This window comes from Lotus japonicus, chromosome 4, assembly GCF_012489685.1.
Source record: "Lotus japonicus ecotype B-129 chromosome 4, LjGifu_v1.2".
NCBI classification, from domain to species: domain Eukaryota; kingdom Viridiplantae; phylum Streptophyta; class Magnoliopsida; order Fabales; family Fabaceae; genus Lotus; species Lotus japonicus.
Window position 1 is genome coordinate 528,353 of NC_080044.1, and position 17,926 is coordinate 546,278.

The window sequence follows — 17,926 nt, forward strand, 5'->3', positions numbered from 1 at the left end:
CAAGTTGGAAGGGAGACTCGGTTTTCCATGGAATACCTCGTTGCCCAAATGGTTTCCCTATCCAAGGTTTCCCCATGAGCTCCCATTTCAAAATTTGAGTATTCTTTCCCCGGTGATGGATTTCCCAAGGCTAACATATGCGAAGTTGGGTGGAAAATGAGTTTTCAAGGGCAAATCTCAAGCTGGATAGGAGACTTGGTTTTCAAGGGAATACCTCGTTGCCTAAATGATTTCCCTATGTTGTTGGGCCCCCATGAAATTCTATGTCAAAATTTTAGAACTCTTGCCCAGATGATGAATTTCCCACGGATAACCTATGCGAATTTTGGTGGAAAATGAGTTTTCAAGGAAAAATCTCAAGTTGGAAGGGCCTCTTGGTTTGCCATGTGTTGCCTCGTTGCCCAAATGGTTTCCCTATGCTAAGGTGCCCCCGTGAGCTCCCATGTCAATATTTGCGAATTCTTGCCCCGATGATGGATTTCTTAAGGCCAACCTATGCGAATTAAGGTGGAAAATGAGTATTCAAGGGAAAACCTCAAGTCTGAAGGAAGACTTGGTTTTCCAAATGGTTTCCTTATGCCAAGATGCCCGCATGAGCTCCCATATCAAAATTTTAGAATTCTTGCCCCGAGGATGGATTTCCCAAGGCTAACCAAAGCAAATTTAGGCGGAAAATGAGTTTTGAAGGGAAAATCTCAAGTTGGAAGGGAAAGTTGGTTTGACATGGCATGCCTTGTTTCCCAAATGGTTTTCCAAAGCCAAGGTGCCCTCGTCAACTCCCATGTCAAAATTTGAGAATTCTTGTCCCGTGGATGGATTTCCCAAGGCTATCTTATGCAAATATGGGTGGAAAATGAGTTTTCAAGGGAAAATATCAAATTGGAAAGGAAACATGGTTTGCCATGGCATACCTCATTTCCCAAATGGTTTCCCAATGCCAAGGTGCCCAAGTCAACTCCCATGTCAAAATTTGAGAATTCTGGCCCCGAAGATGGATTTCCCAATGCTAGCCTATGGAACTTTGGGTGGAAAATGAGTTTTGAAGGGAAAATATTAAGTTGGAAGGGAAACTTGGTTTGCCATGGCATGCCTCGTTTCTCAAATGGTTTCCCTATGCCAAGGTAACCCCATGTGCTCCCATGTCAAAATTTGAGAATTCTTTCCCTAAGGATGGATTTCCCAAGGGTACCTATGCAAATTTGGGTGGAAAATGAGTTTTATGGGGAAAATCTCAAGTTTGAAGGGAAACTTGGTTTGCCATGGCATGCCTCGTTTCCCAATTGGTTTCCTTATGCCATGATGCCCCCATGAGCTCCCATGTCAAAATTTGAGAATTCTTGCCTCGAGGAAGGATATTCCAAGGCTAACCTATGCAAATTTGGGTGGAAAATGAATATTCAAGGGAAAATATCAAGTTGGATGTGAGACTTGGTTTGCCATGACATACCTCGTTTCCTAAATGGTTTCCCTATGCCAAGGTGCCCTCGTGAGCTCCCATGTCAATATTTGAGAATTCTTGCCCCGATGATGGATTTCTCAAGGCTAACATAAGCGAATTTGGGTAGAAAATGAGTATTCAAGAGAAAATCTCAAGTTGGAAGGGATACTTGGTTTTCCATGGCATACCCCGTTGCCCAAATTGTTTTCCTAGCCAAGGTTCCCCCATGAGCTCTCATGTCAAAATTTGAGTATTCTTGCCCTGATGATGGATTTCCCAAGGCTAACCTATGCGAAGTTGGGTGGAAAATGTGTTTTCAAGGTAAGATCTCAAGTTAGAGGGGACTCTTGGTTTTCCTTTGCTTTCCTCGTTGTCCAAATGGTTTCCCTATGCCAACGAGCCTTCGTGAGCTCCCATGTCAAAATCTTAGAATTCTTGCCTCGAGAATGGATTTCCCAAGGCTAACATGCAAATTTGTGTGAAAAATGAGTATTCATAGGAAAATCTCAAGTTGGAAGGGAGACTTGGTTGGCCATTGCATACCTCATTTCCCAAATGGTTTCCCTATACCAAGGTTCCCCCATGAGCTCCCATGTCAAAATTTGAGTATTCTTTCCCCGATGATGGATTTCAAAGGCTAACCTATGCGAATTAAGGTGGAAAATGAGTTTTCAAGGGAAAATCTTAAGTTGGAAGGGAAACTTGGTTTGTCATAGCATGCCTCGCCGCCCAAATGGTTTCCCTATGCCAAGGTGCCCCCATGAGCTCTGATGTCAAAATTTGAGAATTCTTGCCCCGAGGATGAATTTCCCTAGGCTAACCTATGCAAATTTGCATGGAAATTGAGTTTTCAAGGGAAAATCTCAAGTTGGATGGGAAACTTAGTTTTCCTTGGCATGTCTCGTTTCGCAAATGATTTCCCTATCCCAAGGTGGCTCAATGAGCTTTCATGAAAAAATTTGAGAATTCTTGCCCCGAGGATGGATTTCCAAACGCTAACCTATGCAAATTTGGGTGGAAATGAGTTTTCAAGGGAAAATCTCATGTTGGAAGGGAAACTTTGTTTGCCACGGCATGCCTAGTTTCCCAAATGGTTTCCCAATTCAAAGGTGTCCCCGTTAGATCCCATGTCAAAATTTGAGAATTCTTGCCTCAAGGATAGATTTCCCAAGGTTAACCTATGCAAATTTGGCTGGAAAATGAGTTTTCAAGGGAAATTCTCAAGTTGGAAGCGAAATTTGGTTTGCCATGGCATGCCTCGTTCCCCAAATGGTTTCCTTATGCTTGGGTGCCCCCGTCAGCTCCCAGGTCAAAATTTAGGAATTCTTGCCCCGAGAATGGATTTCCCAAGGCTAGCCTCTGCAACTTTTGGTGGAAAATGAGTTTTGATGGGAAAATCTCAAGTTGAAAGGGAAACTTGGTTTGCCTTGGCATGCCTCGTTTCCCAAATGGTTTCTCCATGCCAAGGTGCCCCAATCAGCTCCCATGTCAAAATTTGAGAATTCTTGTCCCGAGGATGGATTTCCCAAGGCTAGCCTATGCAAATTTGTGTGGAAAATTAGTTTTGAAGGGAAAATCTCAAGTTGGAAGTGAAACTTGTTTTGTGTGGAAAATTAGCTGATGACCCTATGTTAGTAGTGGTTTTAGGGTAATTTCTTTGAGTGTTTTGAGTCTTTTTCTTTGTCTCAAGTAGTGTTTCATGCATTCTCATGGATTTTTGTGTTTATTTGAGTTTGAGTCAAGTTTTGGTAATTTTATGGTTTTCTGAGGGTTGTTTTTGCATTTGTGTAGAGTTTAGGACTTGCATGAGTTTTGCCATGATTTTGTGAGGACTAAGGTGGTTAAAAGCCCTTTGATTTTCTTGATTTTTCTCCTTGTCTTGGTCCTTTAGTGCTGCAGCAGGTAACTTATGGAAAAGGAAGGCCAAGATGCAAAGGATTTGAAGAAAGCATTCAAAGGGGGGTTACAAAAAGCTGAAAAGCCACCAAGAGCGTGCAGCTGGCGCTCAAGCGCCCTCACCTGGCGCTCAAGCGCTAGCACTCCAGAAGCTGGAGCCTTGCATCTGCCACCTGGGCGCTCAAGCGCCCCAGGGCAGCGCTTGAGCGCCTCTGCTCGACTTTTTGCCTATAAATAAGGCTTTAGGCCATTTTGTTCAGAACTTCTGATTTTTACTTAGATTTTTACCAAGTATTGAAGCTTAGGAAGTGCTTTTGGGGCTTGTAAGAGGCTTCCACCTTGTATTTTCCAGGTTTTCTTTACATTTTTGTATGGATTCACTAGCCATGAGTGGCTAGACTCTTCTTTTGCTTTGGGTTCAATGTGATTTCATGAATTTCTAGACTTAATTCCTATCTCTATGCTCTTGTTCTTGAATCTACCTTATATTTCAATTCTTTTATGCATGATAAGCTTGGGTGCACCTTTTCTTAAGGCTAAATTGCAATCATATTGGATGATTGTTGTAATTTGGGGACTTAGGTTGAAATTGACCTCTCTTTGCTTGCTTCTAGGAATAGAGTGGGGGATTGGTTTTGTTGGCCTGAAAATTGCATGCTTATAAACCTCATATGAATGAGTAGGTACACAAGGAATTGAGCTTAGCTTTTAGTATGAGATAATTGCTCATGTGAGGAATCAATGAGTAAGTATCTAGGCTATAACAATAACGGAATGATTCAAGGTTTCAATTGCATAGGGTAGGTTGTTTAATAAGGATTGGATGAATATTAACCCAGAGCATTTTCATCAATTGATATTTTAATCTCTTTACCATTGCTAATTTTGCAAACTCTTGTTACAAACAAACAAATCCAAAAACTGAATTTTATTTGCTTTCAAACTCACAAGCTTTGAGCTTAAACCACAATTCTCACTCACGGTCCCTTTCGATTCGATATTAAAACCCGAAGATATCTGTGCACTTGCAGATTGACCAACACTAGCCTATGCAACTTTGGGTGGAAAATGAGTTTTGAAGGGAAAATCTCAAGTTGCAAGGGAAACTTGGTTTTCCATGGCATGCCTTGTTTCCCAAATGGTTTCCTTATGCCAAGGTGCCCCCATCAGCTCCCATGTCAAAATTTAGGAATTCTTGCCCCGAGAATGGATTTCCCAAGGCTAGCCTATGCAACTTTTGGTGGAAAATGAGTTTTGAAGGGAAAATCTCATGTTGGAAGGGAAACTTGGTTTTCCATGGCATGCCTCATTTCCCAAATGGTTTCTCCATGCCAAGGTGCCCCAGTCAGCTCCCATGTCAAAATTTGAGAATTCTTGCCCCGATGATGGATTTCCCAATGCTAGCCTAGGCAAATTTGTGTGGAAAATCAGTATTGAAGGGAAAATCTCAAGTTGGAAGGGAAACTTGGTTTGTCATGGCATGCCTCTTTGTAAGATCAAGTTTTGATCGTGTAGTACAACTCTATGTTTTGATGATTACAAGTTAACATTTTAGTATGAACAATTATGGTACTCTAACGTGTTTTTCTGAGTGTGCTCTTACATGCTCTGACCTTAATCCAATCTCACACAAATCACAAGCACTATGCTTAAAGAGTGACCCAAGCAACGCTTTCGCAATCTCTATGTTCAGTCTGAACAGTAGAAAAGCTTCAGAAGATCTGAAGTATATCAAGCTCTGATAAGGACTCAGCTCACTTGAAGTTCTGAAGATCCAGACGTTCTGACAACCCAGAAACTCTGAAGGTTCAGATGTTCTGATGGGGTAGAAGACTCTGAAGATCCAGAAGATGAAAAGTGGAGACTCTGAAGTCCAGAAGCAAAATGGCTCTGAAGACGAAGTACTTCGCTCTGAGTTCAGAATCAGAAGATACAACGGTCAGAGGATCAATGCTTCCCTCTGACTCTGATCAACGAGCTTCACAAGTTCCAACACGAAGCTTTCCTCTGATCAGAAGTCTACTAGGTTAAAGGTCAAGTCACTATCCAAAGTACAAAAGCAAATGTACTATCCTGACGACTTACCTAATATTCTCAGCCACAGCAGAAGCTGGAATTTCCAGAACTGCCCTCCAACGGTAGCATTTCCATGCAACGTTCAAACCCTAATCCTTGGAGTATAAATAGAGGCTGAAGAATGAAAGATGCGGTTGGAAGAATCTCACACGCGCAAGCTATATTCAAACTTTCTAAGCATTCTTTCATCTTGAATTCATTGTGTTTACTACAAGCTTTTCAGAAGCATATTCTTTGTAACATTTACCTGATTAGTGGATTGCCTTCATTCTAAGAAGGAAGAAATCACCTTAACGGGTGGACTGGATTAGCTTGAGTGATTCATCAAGTGAACCAGGATAAAATCCTTGTGTGCTTTTCTATTCCCTTATCTTAAGCACCTTATTTGTTCTCGAAAGATTTTACAAAATCTTAAGGTGGAAGTTTTATTCTGAAAACGTTATTCAAACCCCCCCTTTCTACCGTTTTTCATACCTTCACTCTTTTCCCAAATGGTTTCTCCATGCCAAGGTGCACCAGTCAGCTCCCATGTAAAAATTTGAGAATTCTTGCCCCGAGGATGGATTTCCCAAGGCTAGCCTATGCAACTTTGGGTGGAAAATGAGTTTTGAAGGGAAAATCTCAAGTTGGAAGGGAAACTTGGTTTGCCATGGCATGCCTCGTTTCCCAAATGGTTTCCCCATGCCAAGGTGCCCCAGTCAGCTCCCATGTCAAAATTTGTAAAATCTTGCCCCGAGGATGGATTTCCCAAGGCTAGCCTATGCAACTTTGGGTGGAAAATGAGTTTTGAAGGGAAATTCTCAAGTTGGAAGGAAACTTGGTTTTCCATTGCTTGCCTAATTTCCCAAATGGTTACACAATGCCAAGGTGCCCTCGTTAGCTCTCATGTCTAAATTTGAGAATTCTTGCCCCGAGGATGGATTTCCCAAGGCTAGCCTATGCAAATTTGGGTGGAAAATGAGTTTTCAAAGTAAAATCTCAAGTTGGAAGGGAAACTTGGTTTGTCATGGCATGCCTTGTTTCCCAAATGTTTTCCTTATGTCAAGATGCCCTCATGAGCTCTCATATCAAAATTTGAGAATTCTTGCCCCGAGGATGGATTTCCCAAAGCTAACCAATGGAAATTTGGGTGGAAAATGAGTTTTCAAGGGAAATTCTCAAGTTGGAAGAGAAACTTGGTTTGCCATAGCTTGCCTCGTTTCCCAAATGGTTTCCCAATGCCAAGGTGCCCCCGTGTGCTCCCATGTCAAAATATTAGAATTCTTGACCCGAGAATGGATTTCCCAAGGCTAGCCTATGCAAATTTGGGTGGAAATTGAGTTTTCAAGGGAAAATCTCAAGTTGGAAGGGAAACTTGGTCTGCAAGGCTTACCTCGTTTCCCAAATGGTTTCCCTATGCCCAGGTGCCCCCGTGAGCTCCCATGCCAAAATTTGTGAATTCTTGCCCCGAGGATGGATTTCCCAAGGCTCACCTATGCAAATTTGGGTGGAAAATAAGTTTTCAAGGGAAAATCTCAAGTTGGAAGGGAAACTTGGTCTGCCACGGCATGCCTCGTTTCCCAAATGGTTTCCGTATGCCAAGGTGCCCCCGTGAGCTCCCATCCCAAAATATTAGAATTCTTGCCCCGAGAATGGATTTCCCAAGGCTCACCTATGCAAATTTGGGTGGAAAATGAGTTTTCAAGGGAATATCTCAAGATGGAAGGGAAACTTGGTCTACCATGGCTTGCCTCGTTTCCCAAATGGTTTCCCTATGCCAAGGTGCCCCTGTGAGCTCCCATGCCAAAATTTGTGAATTCTTGCCCCGAGGATGGATTTCCCAAGGCTAACCTATACAAATTTGGGTGGAAATGAGTTTTCAAGGGAAAATCTCAAGTTGGAAGAGAAACTTGGTTTTTCATGGCTAACCTCGTTTCCTAAATGGTTTCCCAATGCCAAGGTGCCCCCGTGTGCTCCCATGTCAAAATATTAGAATTCTTGCCCCGAGAATGGATTTCCCAAGGCTAACCTATGCAAATTTGGGTGGAAAATTAGTTTTCAAGGGAAAATCTCAAGTTGGAAGGGAAACTTGGTTTTCAATGGCTTGCCTCGTTTCCCAAATGGTTTCTCTGTGCCAAAGTGCCCCCGTGAGCTACCATGCCAAAATTTGTGAATTCTTGCCCCGAGGATGGATTTCCCAAGGCTCACCGATGCAAATTTGGGTGGAAAATGAGTTTTCAAGGGAAAATATCAAGTTCGATAGGAAACTTTGTTTTCCATGGCATGCCTCGTTTCCCAAATGATTTCTCTATGCCAAGGTGGCCCCGTGAGCTTCCATGTCAAAATATTAGAATTCTTGCTACGAGAATGGATTTTCCAAGGCTAGCCTATGTAACTTTGGGTGAAAATGAGTTTTCAAGGGAAAATATCAAGTTGGAAGGGAAACTTGGTTTGTCATGGCATGCCCTGTTTCCCAAATGGTTTCCTTAGGCCAAGATGGACGCATGAGCTCCCATATCAAAATTTGAAAATTCTTGCTCCGAGGATGGATTTCCCAAGGTTAACCAATGCAAATTTGGGTGGAAAATGAGTTTTCAAGGGAAAATCTCAAGTTGGAAGGGAAACTTGGTCTGCCATGGCTTGCCTCGTTTCCTAAATGGTTTCCTTATGCCAAGGTGCCCCCGTGAGCTCTCATGCCAAAATTTGTGAATTCTTGCCCCGAGGATGGATTTCGCAAGGCTAACATATGCAAATTTGGGTGAAAAATGAGTTTTCAAGGGAAATTCTCAAGTTCGAAGGGAAACTTAGTTTGCCATGGCTTGCCACATTTCCCAAATTGTTTTCCTATGCCAAGGTGCCCCCGTGCCAAAATTTGTGAATTCTTGCCCCGAGGATGGATTTCCCAAGGCTAACCTATGCAAATTTGGGTGGAAAATGAGTTTTCAAGGGAAATTCTCAAGTTGGAAGAGAAACTTGGTTTGCCATGGCTTGCCTCGTTTCCCAAATGGTTTCCCAATGCCAAGGTGGCCCCGTGTGCTCCCATGTCAAAATATTAGAATTCTTGCCCCGAAAATGGATTTCCCAAGGCTAGCTTATGCAAATTCGGGTGGAAAACGAGTTTTCGAGGGAAAATCTCAAGTTGGAAGGGAAACTTGGTCTGCCATGGCTTACCTCATTTCCCAAATGGTTTCCCTATACCCAGGTGCCCCCGTGAGCTATCATGCCAAAATTTGTGAATTCTTGCCCCGAGGATGGATTTCCCAAGGCTCACATGTAAATGTGGGTGGAAAATGAATTTTCAAGGCAAAATTTCAAGTTGGAAGGGAAACTTGGTCTGTCATGGCTTGCCGCGTTTACCAAATGGTTTCCTTATGCCAAGGTGCCCCCGTGAGCTCCCATGCCAAAATTTCTGAATTCTTGCCCCAAGGAAGGATTTCGCAAGGCTAACCTATGCAAATTTGGGTGAAAAATGAGTTTTCAAGAGAAAATCTCAAGTTGGAAGGGAAACTTGGTTTTCAATGGCTTGCCTCGTTTCCCAAATGGTTTCCCTGTGCCAAGGTGCCCCCGTGAGCTACCATGCCAAAATTTGTGAATTCTTGCCCCGAGGATGGATTTCCTAAGGCTCACCTATGCAAATTTGGATGGAAAATGAGTTTTCAAGGGAAAATATCAAGTTTGATGGGAAACTTGGTTTTCCATGGCATGCCTCGTTTCCCTGATGATTTCCCTATGCCAAGGTGGCTCTGTGAGCTTTCATGTAAAAATTTGAGAATTCTTACCCGGCTTAAATACTGTAAAGATCCCTGTGATTTGAAAGGGAATCAAACCTGGTCCCTAAAATATTTTTGCATCAAATAAAGTCCCTAAAAAACTTTTTTTAATTCAATTAAATCCGAAGTGTGTCAATTGCTGATGTGTCAAAATTTGTCCCCACTTACCATTTCCACGTGGCTTTTAACATTTTTTAAAAACCCGATTAAATAATTTTTTATTCCAAATCAAAGTTAATCCCTAATGTTATCATCACAGCCCCAGTTAATTACTAAGTAATCATCTTAGCCCCAAATCATATGTTATAAACCCTAATCATGTAAACTATTGAAGAAGAAGAGAACGAAGAATCAGAGGAAGAAGAGAACGAAGAAGAGAACGTAGACGAGAAGGAAAATGAATCCCCAAAATCACGAAGCATCCATGAACCCAAGGTTCAGTTCGCGTTCCTCCACCTCATGCTCTGCACCATCGTTGAAGAAGTGTGGCTGTGGGAAAGAGGTTATTCTCTACAGATCCAATTCGACGAATAACCCTGGAAAGCTTTTTTGGAGGTGTCCTGATTGGAAGGTATTTTGAATCTCCAATCTGTTTCCCATTATGTTTGATGTCGAATTACTTTCCCCTTATGTTTTTTCTCAAAAAAATTTCAGGAAAAAGGGAATTGTGGTTTTTTCCAGTGGGATATACGACCTGTTGCTGAGGATGATATGGAGGGATCTTCAAAATTGAATGAAGGATTGAACCTGAGGCAAGACATGAAGGAAATGATGGAAAAAAAGCTAGCTAGGTTGAAGGAAGACATTGATGAAATTGTGCAGAAGGCAATTGAGAACTTCAGGAAAGACATGGATGACAAGAAGGACAAGAAAATAGAAAGGATGAAGATGAAGCTGAAAAATGAGGGATTGAAGTTGAATGTGTTGTGGTTCTTCTTTGGGATTAGCTTGGTTGTAGCATTGTCAAAGTGGTTTTAGGAAAAGGGTGTCATCAAAGTTTATGTGTTGTGTTGTCCTATGTTGTTACATGTTTTGTCTAGTTGTTTTAGGACTAGCAGTGTATTAGGCTAGTCTTTGTATTATGCATGAATTGAAAATGTTGTTGGATCCAAACCTGTGTAATGAATGCAATTTGATTTAATGCAATGAGTGTTGGTTTGTTTGAACATGAATTCCGCCATGTATTTCCATTCAATATTGTGGTCCTGAAAGCTATTAATGAAGCATTGTTTTTTTCACAGTGTATGCATATGATGCAGCTACAGATACATGAATTCTGCCCTGTATTTCCATTGAATATTGTGGTCCTAAAATCTATTAATAAAGCACTGTTTTTTCACAGTGTATGCATATGATGCAGCTACAAAGATACATGAATTCTGCCTTGTTTTCCATTCAATATTGTGGTCCCTAAAAGCACTTGTAATCTTAGTGTATGCACATGATGCAGATACTAAACAACATAAAAATGTGTTCACACGATGCAGATTTGACTGAATAAACAAGTCTAGCCATTAAAAACAAGTGAGTCTTGAAAAGCTATTACAATAAGGCCAATAATGGTTCTTGTGGTCCCACAATTGCACTCAATAAGCATAACTAAATATCCCACTAAAAGCTATTACAAAAAAGACAGATTTGAGCATCTCAAGTTGTCCTAAAGTATCATGTGAACACCTTTATCTAAATCCATCTCCTTTTGATGAGTTTCTTCTTCCCCTGCCCTTCTCTCCCAACAGGTGTCTTGGCCTTTTCCCCTCTTCCAGCAGGTTCATTCCTATATCTAGTACCATGATCTCCTGGAATCCAATGACCGATCTCATTGTCCGCTCCTCTCTTTTTCCCTCTTTGTTCAGAGGCAATTGCAGCAGTTTTCTTGGCCTTTGGTGGAGGTTTTTTGGGCGGAGGGTCAGTTTTCTTGGACTGTGCAGCAGAGGTAGTCCTTACAAATGCTTGTGGAGCTATTGGTGGTGGTGCAGCAGGAGTTGATCTTCCTCTTCCTTGGGTTGTAGCAGCAGCATGTGCAGCATGTGATGGTGCGACAAGAGTTGATCTTCCTCTTCCTTGGCTTGTAGCAGCAGCAGGTGCAGCCTGTGATGGTGCAGCAGGAGTTGATATTCCTCTTCCTTGCCTTGGAGCAGCAAGTTGTTTTCCCTTGCCCTTATCAAGTACCTTCCTACCATGGCTCCTCACAGTAGGCAACACAGGTTCAGGGACCACAGGATCTTCAGTCAACACAGGTTCAAGGACCACAAGATCAGTAGGCAACACAGGTTCAGGGACCACAGGATCTTCAGTCAACATAGGTTCAGGGAGCACAGGATCAGTATGCAACACAGGTTCAATGACCACAACATCTTCACTCAACACAGGTTCAGGTACCACAGGATCAGTAGGCAACACAGGTTCAGTATGATCCAGATAGATATCAATCACACCCCCAGAATCAGTTGCAGTTGCATACATAACTAAATCCATGGCATCCTTGTCCAGTGCTATCTCCCTCATGTCTAGATCCCAACATTCTTCTGACTTCTTCCACCACAGTGTGTAGCCATCATCAGGATAATTCAGAAATCCTCTCACCCAGCTTTTGATCGAAAAGTAGGAGACTCTATCTGGATCAACATGGTCAAGTTCAAACATTTCACCCCCTTCGTAGCTCAAAGGGTTGCCAGTGAAACGCCCCTTGTGGTGGAATCTGATTGTGATTCCCTCATCTGCCATTCCTGCCAGGACAAAGACTCACCCTATTACTGATGAACACACACTGATTTAGTAAGCCAATTCATGATAATATGCCAAACCCACTAATCATCACAAAAAACAACTAAGGAACAACCCAAACCCTATTATGCTATACCATGTAACCACAAAATTCGTAATAGCTTAGTGCCATACCTGGTTCGATGATGACGAGGTTCGATGTTTCTAAATACAGCACCTTCCGCGAACGATTGGTTGTCGACCTTAGGAATACAGCTCCTTCCACGAACGATTGATTCTTCAACCTTCGAAACAGGTATCTGCCTTCGTCGTTTTCCCTCGAAGACTCTATCTCGCTCACGATTGTTCTATCTTCTTCTTTCAAACAAACCTAGGGTTCTATTTGGGGCTAAGATGATTACTTAGTAATTAACTGGGGCTGTGATGATAACATTAGGGATTAACTTTGATTTGGAATAAAAAATTATTTAATCGGGTTTTTAAAAAATGTTAAAAGCCACGTGGAAATGGTAAGTGGGGACAAATTTTGACACATCAGCAATTGACACACTTCGGATTTAATTGAATTAAAAAAAATTTTTTAGGGACTTTATTTGATGCAAAACTATTTTAGGAACCAGGTTTGATTCCCTTTCAAATCACAGGGACCTTTACAGTATTTAAGCCTTCTTACCCTGAGGATGAATTTCCCAAGGCTAACCTATGCAAATTTGGGTGGAAAATGAGTTTTCAAGGGAAAATATCAAGTTGGATGGGAAACTTGGTTTTCCATGGCATGCCTCGTTTCCCAAATGGTTTCTTTATGCCAAGATTCCCCAATGAGCTCCCATGTCAAAATTTGAGAATTCTTGCCCGGAGGATGGATTTCCCAAGGCTAACCTATGCAAATTTGGGTGGAAAATGAGTTTTCAAGGGAAAATATCAAGTTGGAAGGGAAACTTGGTTTGTCATGGCATGTCTCGTTTCCCAAATGGTTTCCTTATGCCAAGATGCCCCCATGAGCTCCCATATCAAAATTTGAGAATTCTTGCCCCGAGGATGGATTTCTCAAGGCTATCCAATGCAAATTTGGGTGGAAAATGAGTTTTGAAGGGAAAATCTCAAGTTGGAAGGGAAACTTGGTTTTCTATGGCATGCCTTGTTTCCCAAACGGTTCCCGATGCCAAGGTGCCTCCGTCAGCTCCTATGTCAAAATTTGAGAATTCTTGTCCCGACGATGGTATTCCCAAGGCTATAACTTATGCAAATTTGGGTGGAAAATGAGTTTTCAAGAGAAAATCTCAAGTTGGAAAGGAAACATGGTTTGCCATGGCATGCCTAGTTCCCAAATGGTTTCCCAAGGTCAAGGTGCCCCCGTGTGCTCCCATGTCAAAATATTAGAAATCTTGCCTCGAGAATGGATTTCTCAAGGCTAGCCTATGCAACTTTGGGTGGAAAATGAGTTTTGAAGGTAAAATATTAAGATGGAAGGGAAACTTGGTTTGTCATGCCATGCCTCGTTTCCCAAATGATTTCCCCATGCCAAGGTTCCCCCGTCAACTCCCATGTCAAAATTTTAGAATTCTTGCCCCGATGATGGATTTCCCATGGCTAACCTATGCAAATTTGGGTGGAAAATTAGTTTTCAAGGGAAAATCTCAAGATGGATGGGAAACTTGATTTTCAATGGCATGCCTCGTTTCCCAAATGATTTCCCTATGCCAAGGTGGCCCCGTGAGCATCCATGTCAAAATTTGAGAATTCTTGCCCCGATGATGGATTTCTCAAGGCTAACCTATGCAAATTTGGGTGGAAAATGAGTTTTCATGGGAAACTATCAAGTTGGAAGGGAAACTTGGTTTGCCATGGCATGTCTCATTTCCCAAATGGTTTCGTTATGCCAGGATGCCCCCATGAGCTACCATATCAAAATTTGAGAATTCTTGCCCCGATGATGGATTTCCCAAGGCTAACCAGTGCAAATTTGGGTGGAAAATGAGTTTTCAAGGAAAAATCACAAGTTGGAAGGGAAACTTGGTTTGCCATAGCATGCCTCGTCTCCCAAATGGTTTCCCTATGCCAAGGTGCCCCCATGAGCTCCGATGTCAAAATTTAAGAATTCTTGCTCCGAGGATGGATTTCCCAAGGCTAACCTATGCAAAATTACATGGAAATTGAGTTTTCAAGGGAAAATCTCAAGTTGGATGGGAAACTTGGTTTTCTATGGCATGCCTCGTTTCCCTAATGATTTCCCTATGTCAAGGTGGCTCTGTGAGCTTTCATGTAAAAATTTGAGAATTCTTGCCCCGAGGATGGATTTCCCAAGGCTAGCCTATGCAACTTTGGGTGGAAAATGAGTTTTGAAGGGAATGGAAGGGAAACTTGGTTTTCCATGCCATGCCTCGTTTCCCAAATGGTTTCCCCATGCCAAGGTGCCCCCGTCAGCTCCCATGTCAAAATTTTAGAATTCTTGCCCCGAGGATGGATTCCCCAAGGCTAACCTATGCAAATTTGGGTGGAAAATTAGTTTTGAAGGGAAAATCTCAAGTTGGAAGGGCCTCTTGGTTTGCTTGGGTTGCCTCGTTGCCCAAATGGTTTCCTTATGCAAAGATGCCCATGTGACCTCCCATGTCAAAATTTGAGAATTCTTGCCACGAGAATGGATTTCCCAAGGCTAGCCTATGCAACTTTGGGTGGAAAATGAGTTTTGAAGGGAAAATATCAAGTTGGAAGGGAAACTTGGTTTGTCATGGCATGTCTTGTTTCCCAAATGGTTTCCTTATGCCAACATGCCCCCATGAGCTCCCATATCAAAATTTGAGAATTCTTGCCCCGAGGATGGATTTCCCAAGGCTATCCAATGGAAATTTGGGTGGAAAATGAGTTTTGAAGGGTAAATCTCAAGTTGGAAGGGAAACTTGGTTTGCCATGGCATGCCTCGTTTCCCAAACGGTTCCCGATGCCAAGGTGCCCCCGTTAGCTCCTATGTCAAAATTTGAGAATTCTTTTCCCGATGATGGATTTCCCAAGGCTATAACTTATGCAAATTTGGGTGGAAAATGAGTTTTCAAGAGAAAATCTCAAGTTGGAAAGGAAGCTTGGTTTGCCAGGGCATGCCTCGTTCCCAAATGGTTTTCCAGTGTCAAGGTGCCCCCGTGTGCTCCCATGTCAAAATATTAGAATTCTTTCCTCGAGAATGGATTTTCCAAGGCTAGCCTATGTAACTTTGGGAGAAAATGCGTTTTGAAGGGAAAATCTTAAGATGGAAGGGAAACTTGGTTTTTCATGCCATGCCTCGTTTCCCAAATGATTTCCCCATGCCAAGATGGCCACATGAGCTCCCATGTCAAAATTTTAGAATTCTTGCCCCGATGATGGATTTCCCAAGGCTAACCTATGCAAATTTGGGTGGAAAATTAGTTTTCAAGGGAAAATCTCAAGATCGATGGGAAATTTGATTTTCCATGGCATGCCTCGTTTCCCAAATGATTTCCCTATGCCAAGGTGGCCCCGTGAGCTTCCATGTCAAAATTTGAGAATTCTTGCCCCGAGGATGGATTTCCCAAGGCTAACCTATGCAAATTTGGGTGGAAAATGAGTTTTCATGGGAAAATATCAAGTTGGAAGGGAAATTTGGTTTGCCATGGCGTGTCTCGTTTTCCAAATGGATTCGTTATGCCAAGATGCCCCCATGAGCTCCCATATCAAAATTTTAGAATTCTTGCCCCGATGGTGGATTTCCCAAGGCTAAACCAGTGCAAATTTGGGTGGAAAATGAGTTTTCAAGGGAAAATCTCAAGTTGGAAGGGAAACTTGGTTTTCCATAGCATGCCTCGTCTCCCAAATGGTTTCCCTATGCCAAGGTGCACCCATGAGCTCCGATGTCAAAATTTGAGAATTTTTGCCCCGAGGATGGATTTCCCAAGGCTAACCTATGCAAAATTGCGTGGAAATTGAGTTTTCAAGGGAAAATCTCAAGTTGGATGGGAAACTTGGTTTTCCATGGCATGCCTCGTTTCCCTAATGATTTCCCTATGCCAAGGTGGCTCTGTGAGCTTTCATGTAAAAATTTGAGAATCTTGCCCCGAGGATGGATTTCCCAAGGCTAACCTATGCAAATTTGGGTGGAAAGTTAGTTTTCAAGGGAAAATATCAAGTTGGATGGGAAACTTGGTTTTCCACGGCATGCCTCGTTCCCCAAATGGTTTCCTTATGCCAAGATTCCCCAATGAGCTCCCATGTCAAAATTTGAGAATTCTTGCCCCGATGATGGATTTCCAAAGGCTAACCTATGCAACTTTGGGTGGAAATTGAGTTTTGAAGGAAAATTTTCAAGTTGGAAAGGAAACTTGGTTTGTCATTGCTCGCCTCGTTTCCCAAATGGTTTCTCAATTCCAAGGTATCCCCGTTAGCTCCCATGTCAAAATTTGAGAATTCTTGCCCCAGGATATATTTCCCAAGGCTAGCCTATGCAACTTTGGGTGGAAAATGAATTTTGAAGGGAAAATCTTAAGTTGGAAGGGAAACTTGGTTTGTCATGGCATGCCTCGTTTCCCAAATGGTTTCCCAATTCCAAGATTCCCAATGAGCGCCCACGTCAAAATTTGAGAATTCTTGCCCCGAGGATGGATTTCCCAAGGCTAGCCTATTCAACTTTGGGTGGAAAATGAGTTTTGAAGGGAAAATTTTAAGTTGGAAGGGAAACTTGGTTTGCCATGCCATGCCTCGTTTCCCAAATGGTTTCCCTATTCCAAGTTGCCCCCGTCAGCTCCAATGTCAAAATTTTAGATATCTTGCCCCGAGGATGGATTCCCCAAGGCTAACCTATGCAAATTTGGGTGGAAAATTAGTTTTCAAGGAAAAATCTCACGTTGGATGGGAAACTTGGTTTTCCATGGCATGCCTCGTTTCCCAAATGATTTCCCTAAGCCAAGGTGGCCCCGTGAGCTTCCATGTCAAAATTTGAGAATTCTTGCCCTGAGGATGGATTTCCCAAGGCTATAACTTATGCAAATTTGGGTGGAAAATGAGTTTTCAAGAGAAAATCTCAAGTTGGAAGGGAAACTTGGTTTTCCATGGCATGCCTAGTTCCCAAATGGTTTCCCAAGGTCAAGGTGCCCCCGTGTGCTCCCATGTCAAAATATTAGAATTCTTGCCTCGAGAATGGATTTCCCAAGGCTAGCCTATGCAACTTTGGGTGGAAAATGAGTTTTGAAGGGAAAATCTCAAGTTGGAAGGGAAACTTGGTTTTCCATGGCATGCCTCGCTTCCCAAACGGTTCCCGATGCCAAGGTGCCCCCGTCAGCTCCTATGTCAAAATTTGAGAATTCTTGTCCCGAGGATGGATTTCCCAAGGCTATAACTTATGCAAATTTGGGTGGAAAATGAGTTTTCAAGAGAAAATCTCAAGTTGGAAGGGAAACTTGGTTTGCCATGGCATGCCTAGTTCCCAAATGGTTTCCCAAGGTCAAGGTGCCCCCGTGTGCTCCCATGTCAAAATATTAGAATTCTTGCCTCGGGAATGGATTTCCCTAGGCTAGCCTATGCAACTTTTGGTGGAAAATGAGTTTTGAAGGTAAAATATTAATATGGAAGGGAAACTTTGTTTGTCATGGCATGCCTCGTTTCCCAAATGGTTTCCCAATTCCAAGGTGTCCCCTTTAGCTCCCATTTCAAAATTTGAGAATTCCTGCCCCGAGGATGGATTTTCCAAGGCTAGCCTTTGCAAATTTTGGTGGAAAATGAGTTTTCAAGGAACAATCTCAAGTTGGAAAGGAAACTTTGTCTGTCATGGCTTGCCTCGTTTCGCAAATGGTTTCCCTATGCCAAGTTTCCCCCATGAGCTCCTAAGCCAAAATTTGTGAATTCTTGCCCCGAGGATAGATTTACCAAGGCTAACCTATGCAAATTTGGGTGGAAAATGAGTTTTGAAGGGAAAATCTCAAGTTGGAAGGGCCTCTTGGTTTGCTTGGGTTGCCTCGTTGCCCAAATGGTTTCCTTATGCAAAGGTGCCCATATGACCTCCCATGTTAAAATTTGAGAATTCTTGCCCCGAGAATGG

At 42.5% G+C, this 17,926-nt stretch overlaps 1 protein-coding gene across 1 annotated transcript; it reads left to right on the forward strand.

Annotated features, from left to right (window-relative positions):
• Positions 1–9,583: 9,583 nt before the first annotated feature.
• Positions 9,584–10,137, forward strand: LOC130710573 (uncharacterized protein At1g43920, Chloroplastic-like). Its single transcript, XM_057559884.1, has 2 exons — positions 9,584–9,730; positions 9,814–10,137. Exons 1-2 carry the CDS (start codon positions 9,584–9,586, stop codon positions 10,135–10,137), a joined length of 471 nt encoding a protein of 156 aa, XP_057415867.1.
• Positions 10,138–17,926: the final 7,789 nt, after the last annotated feature.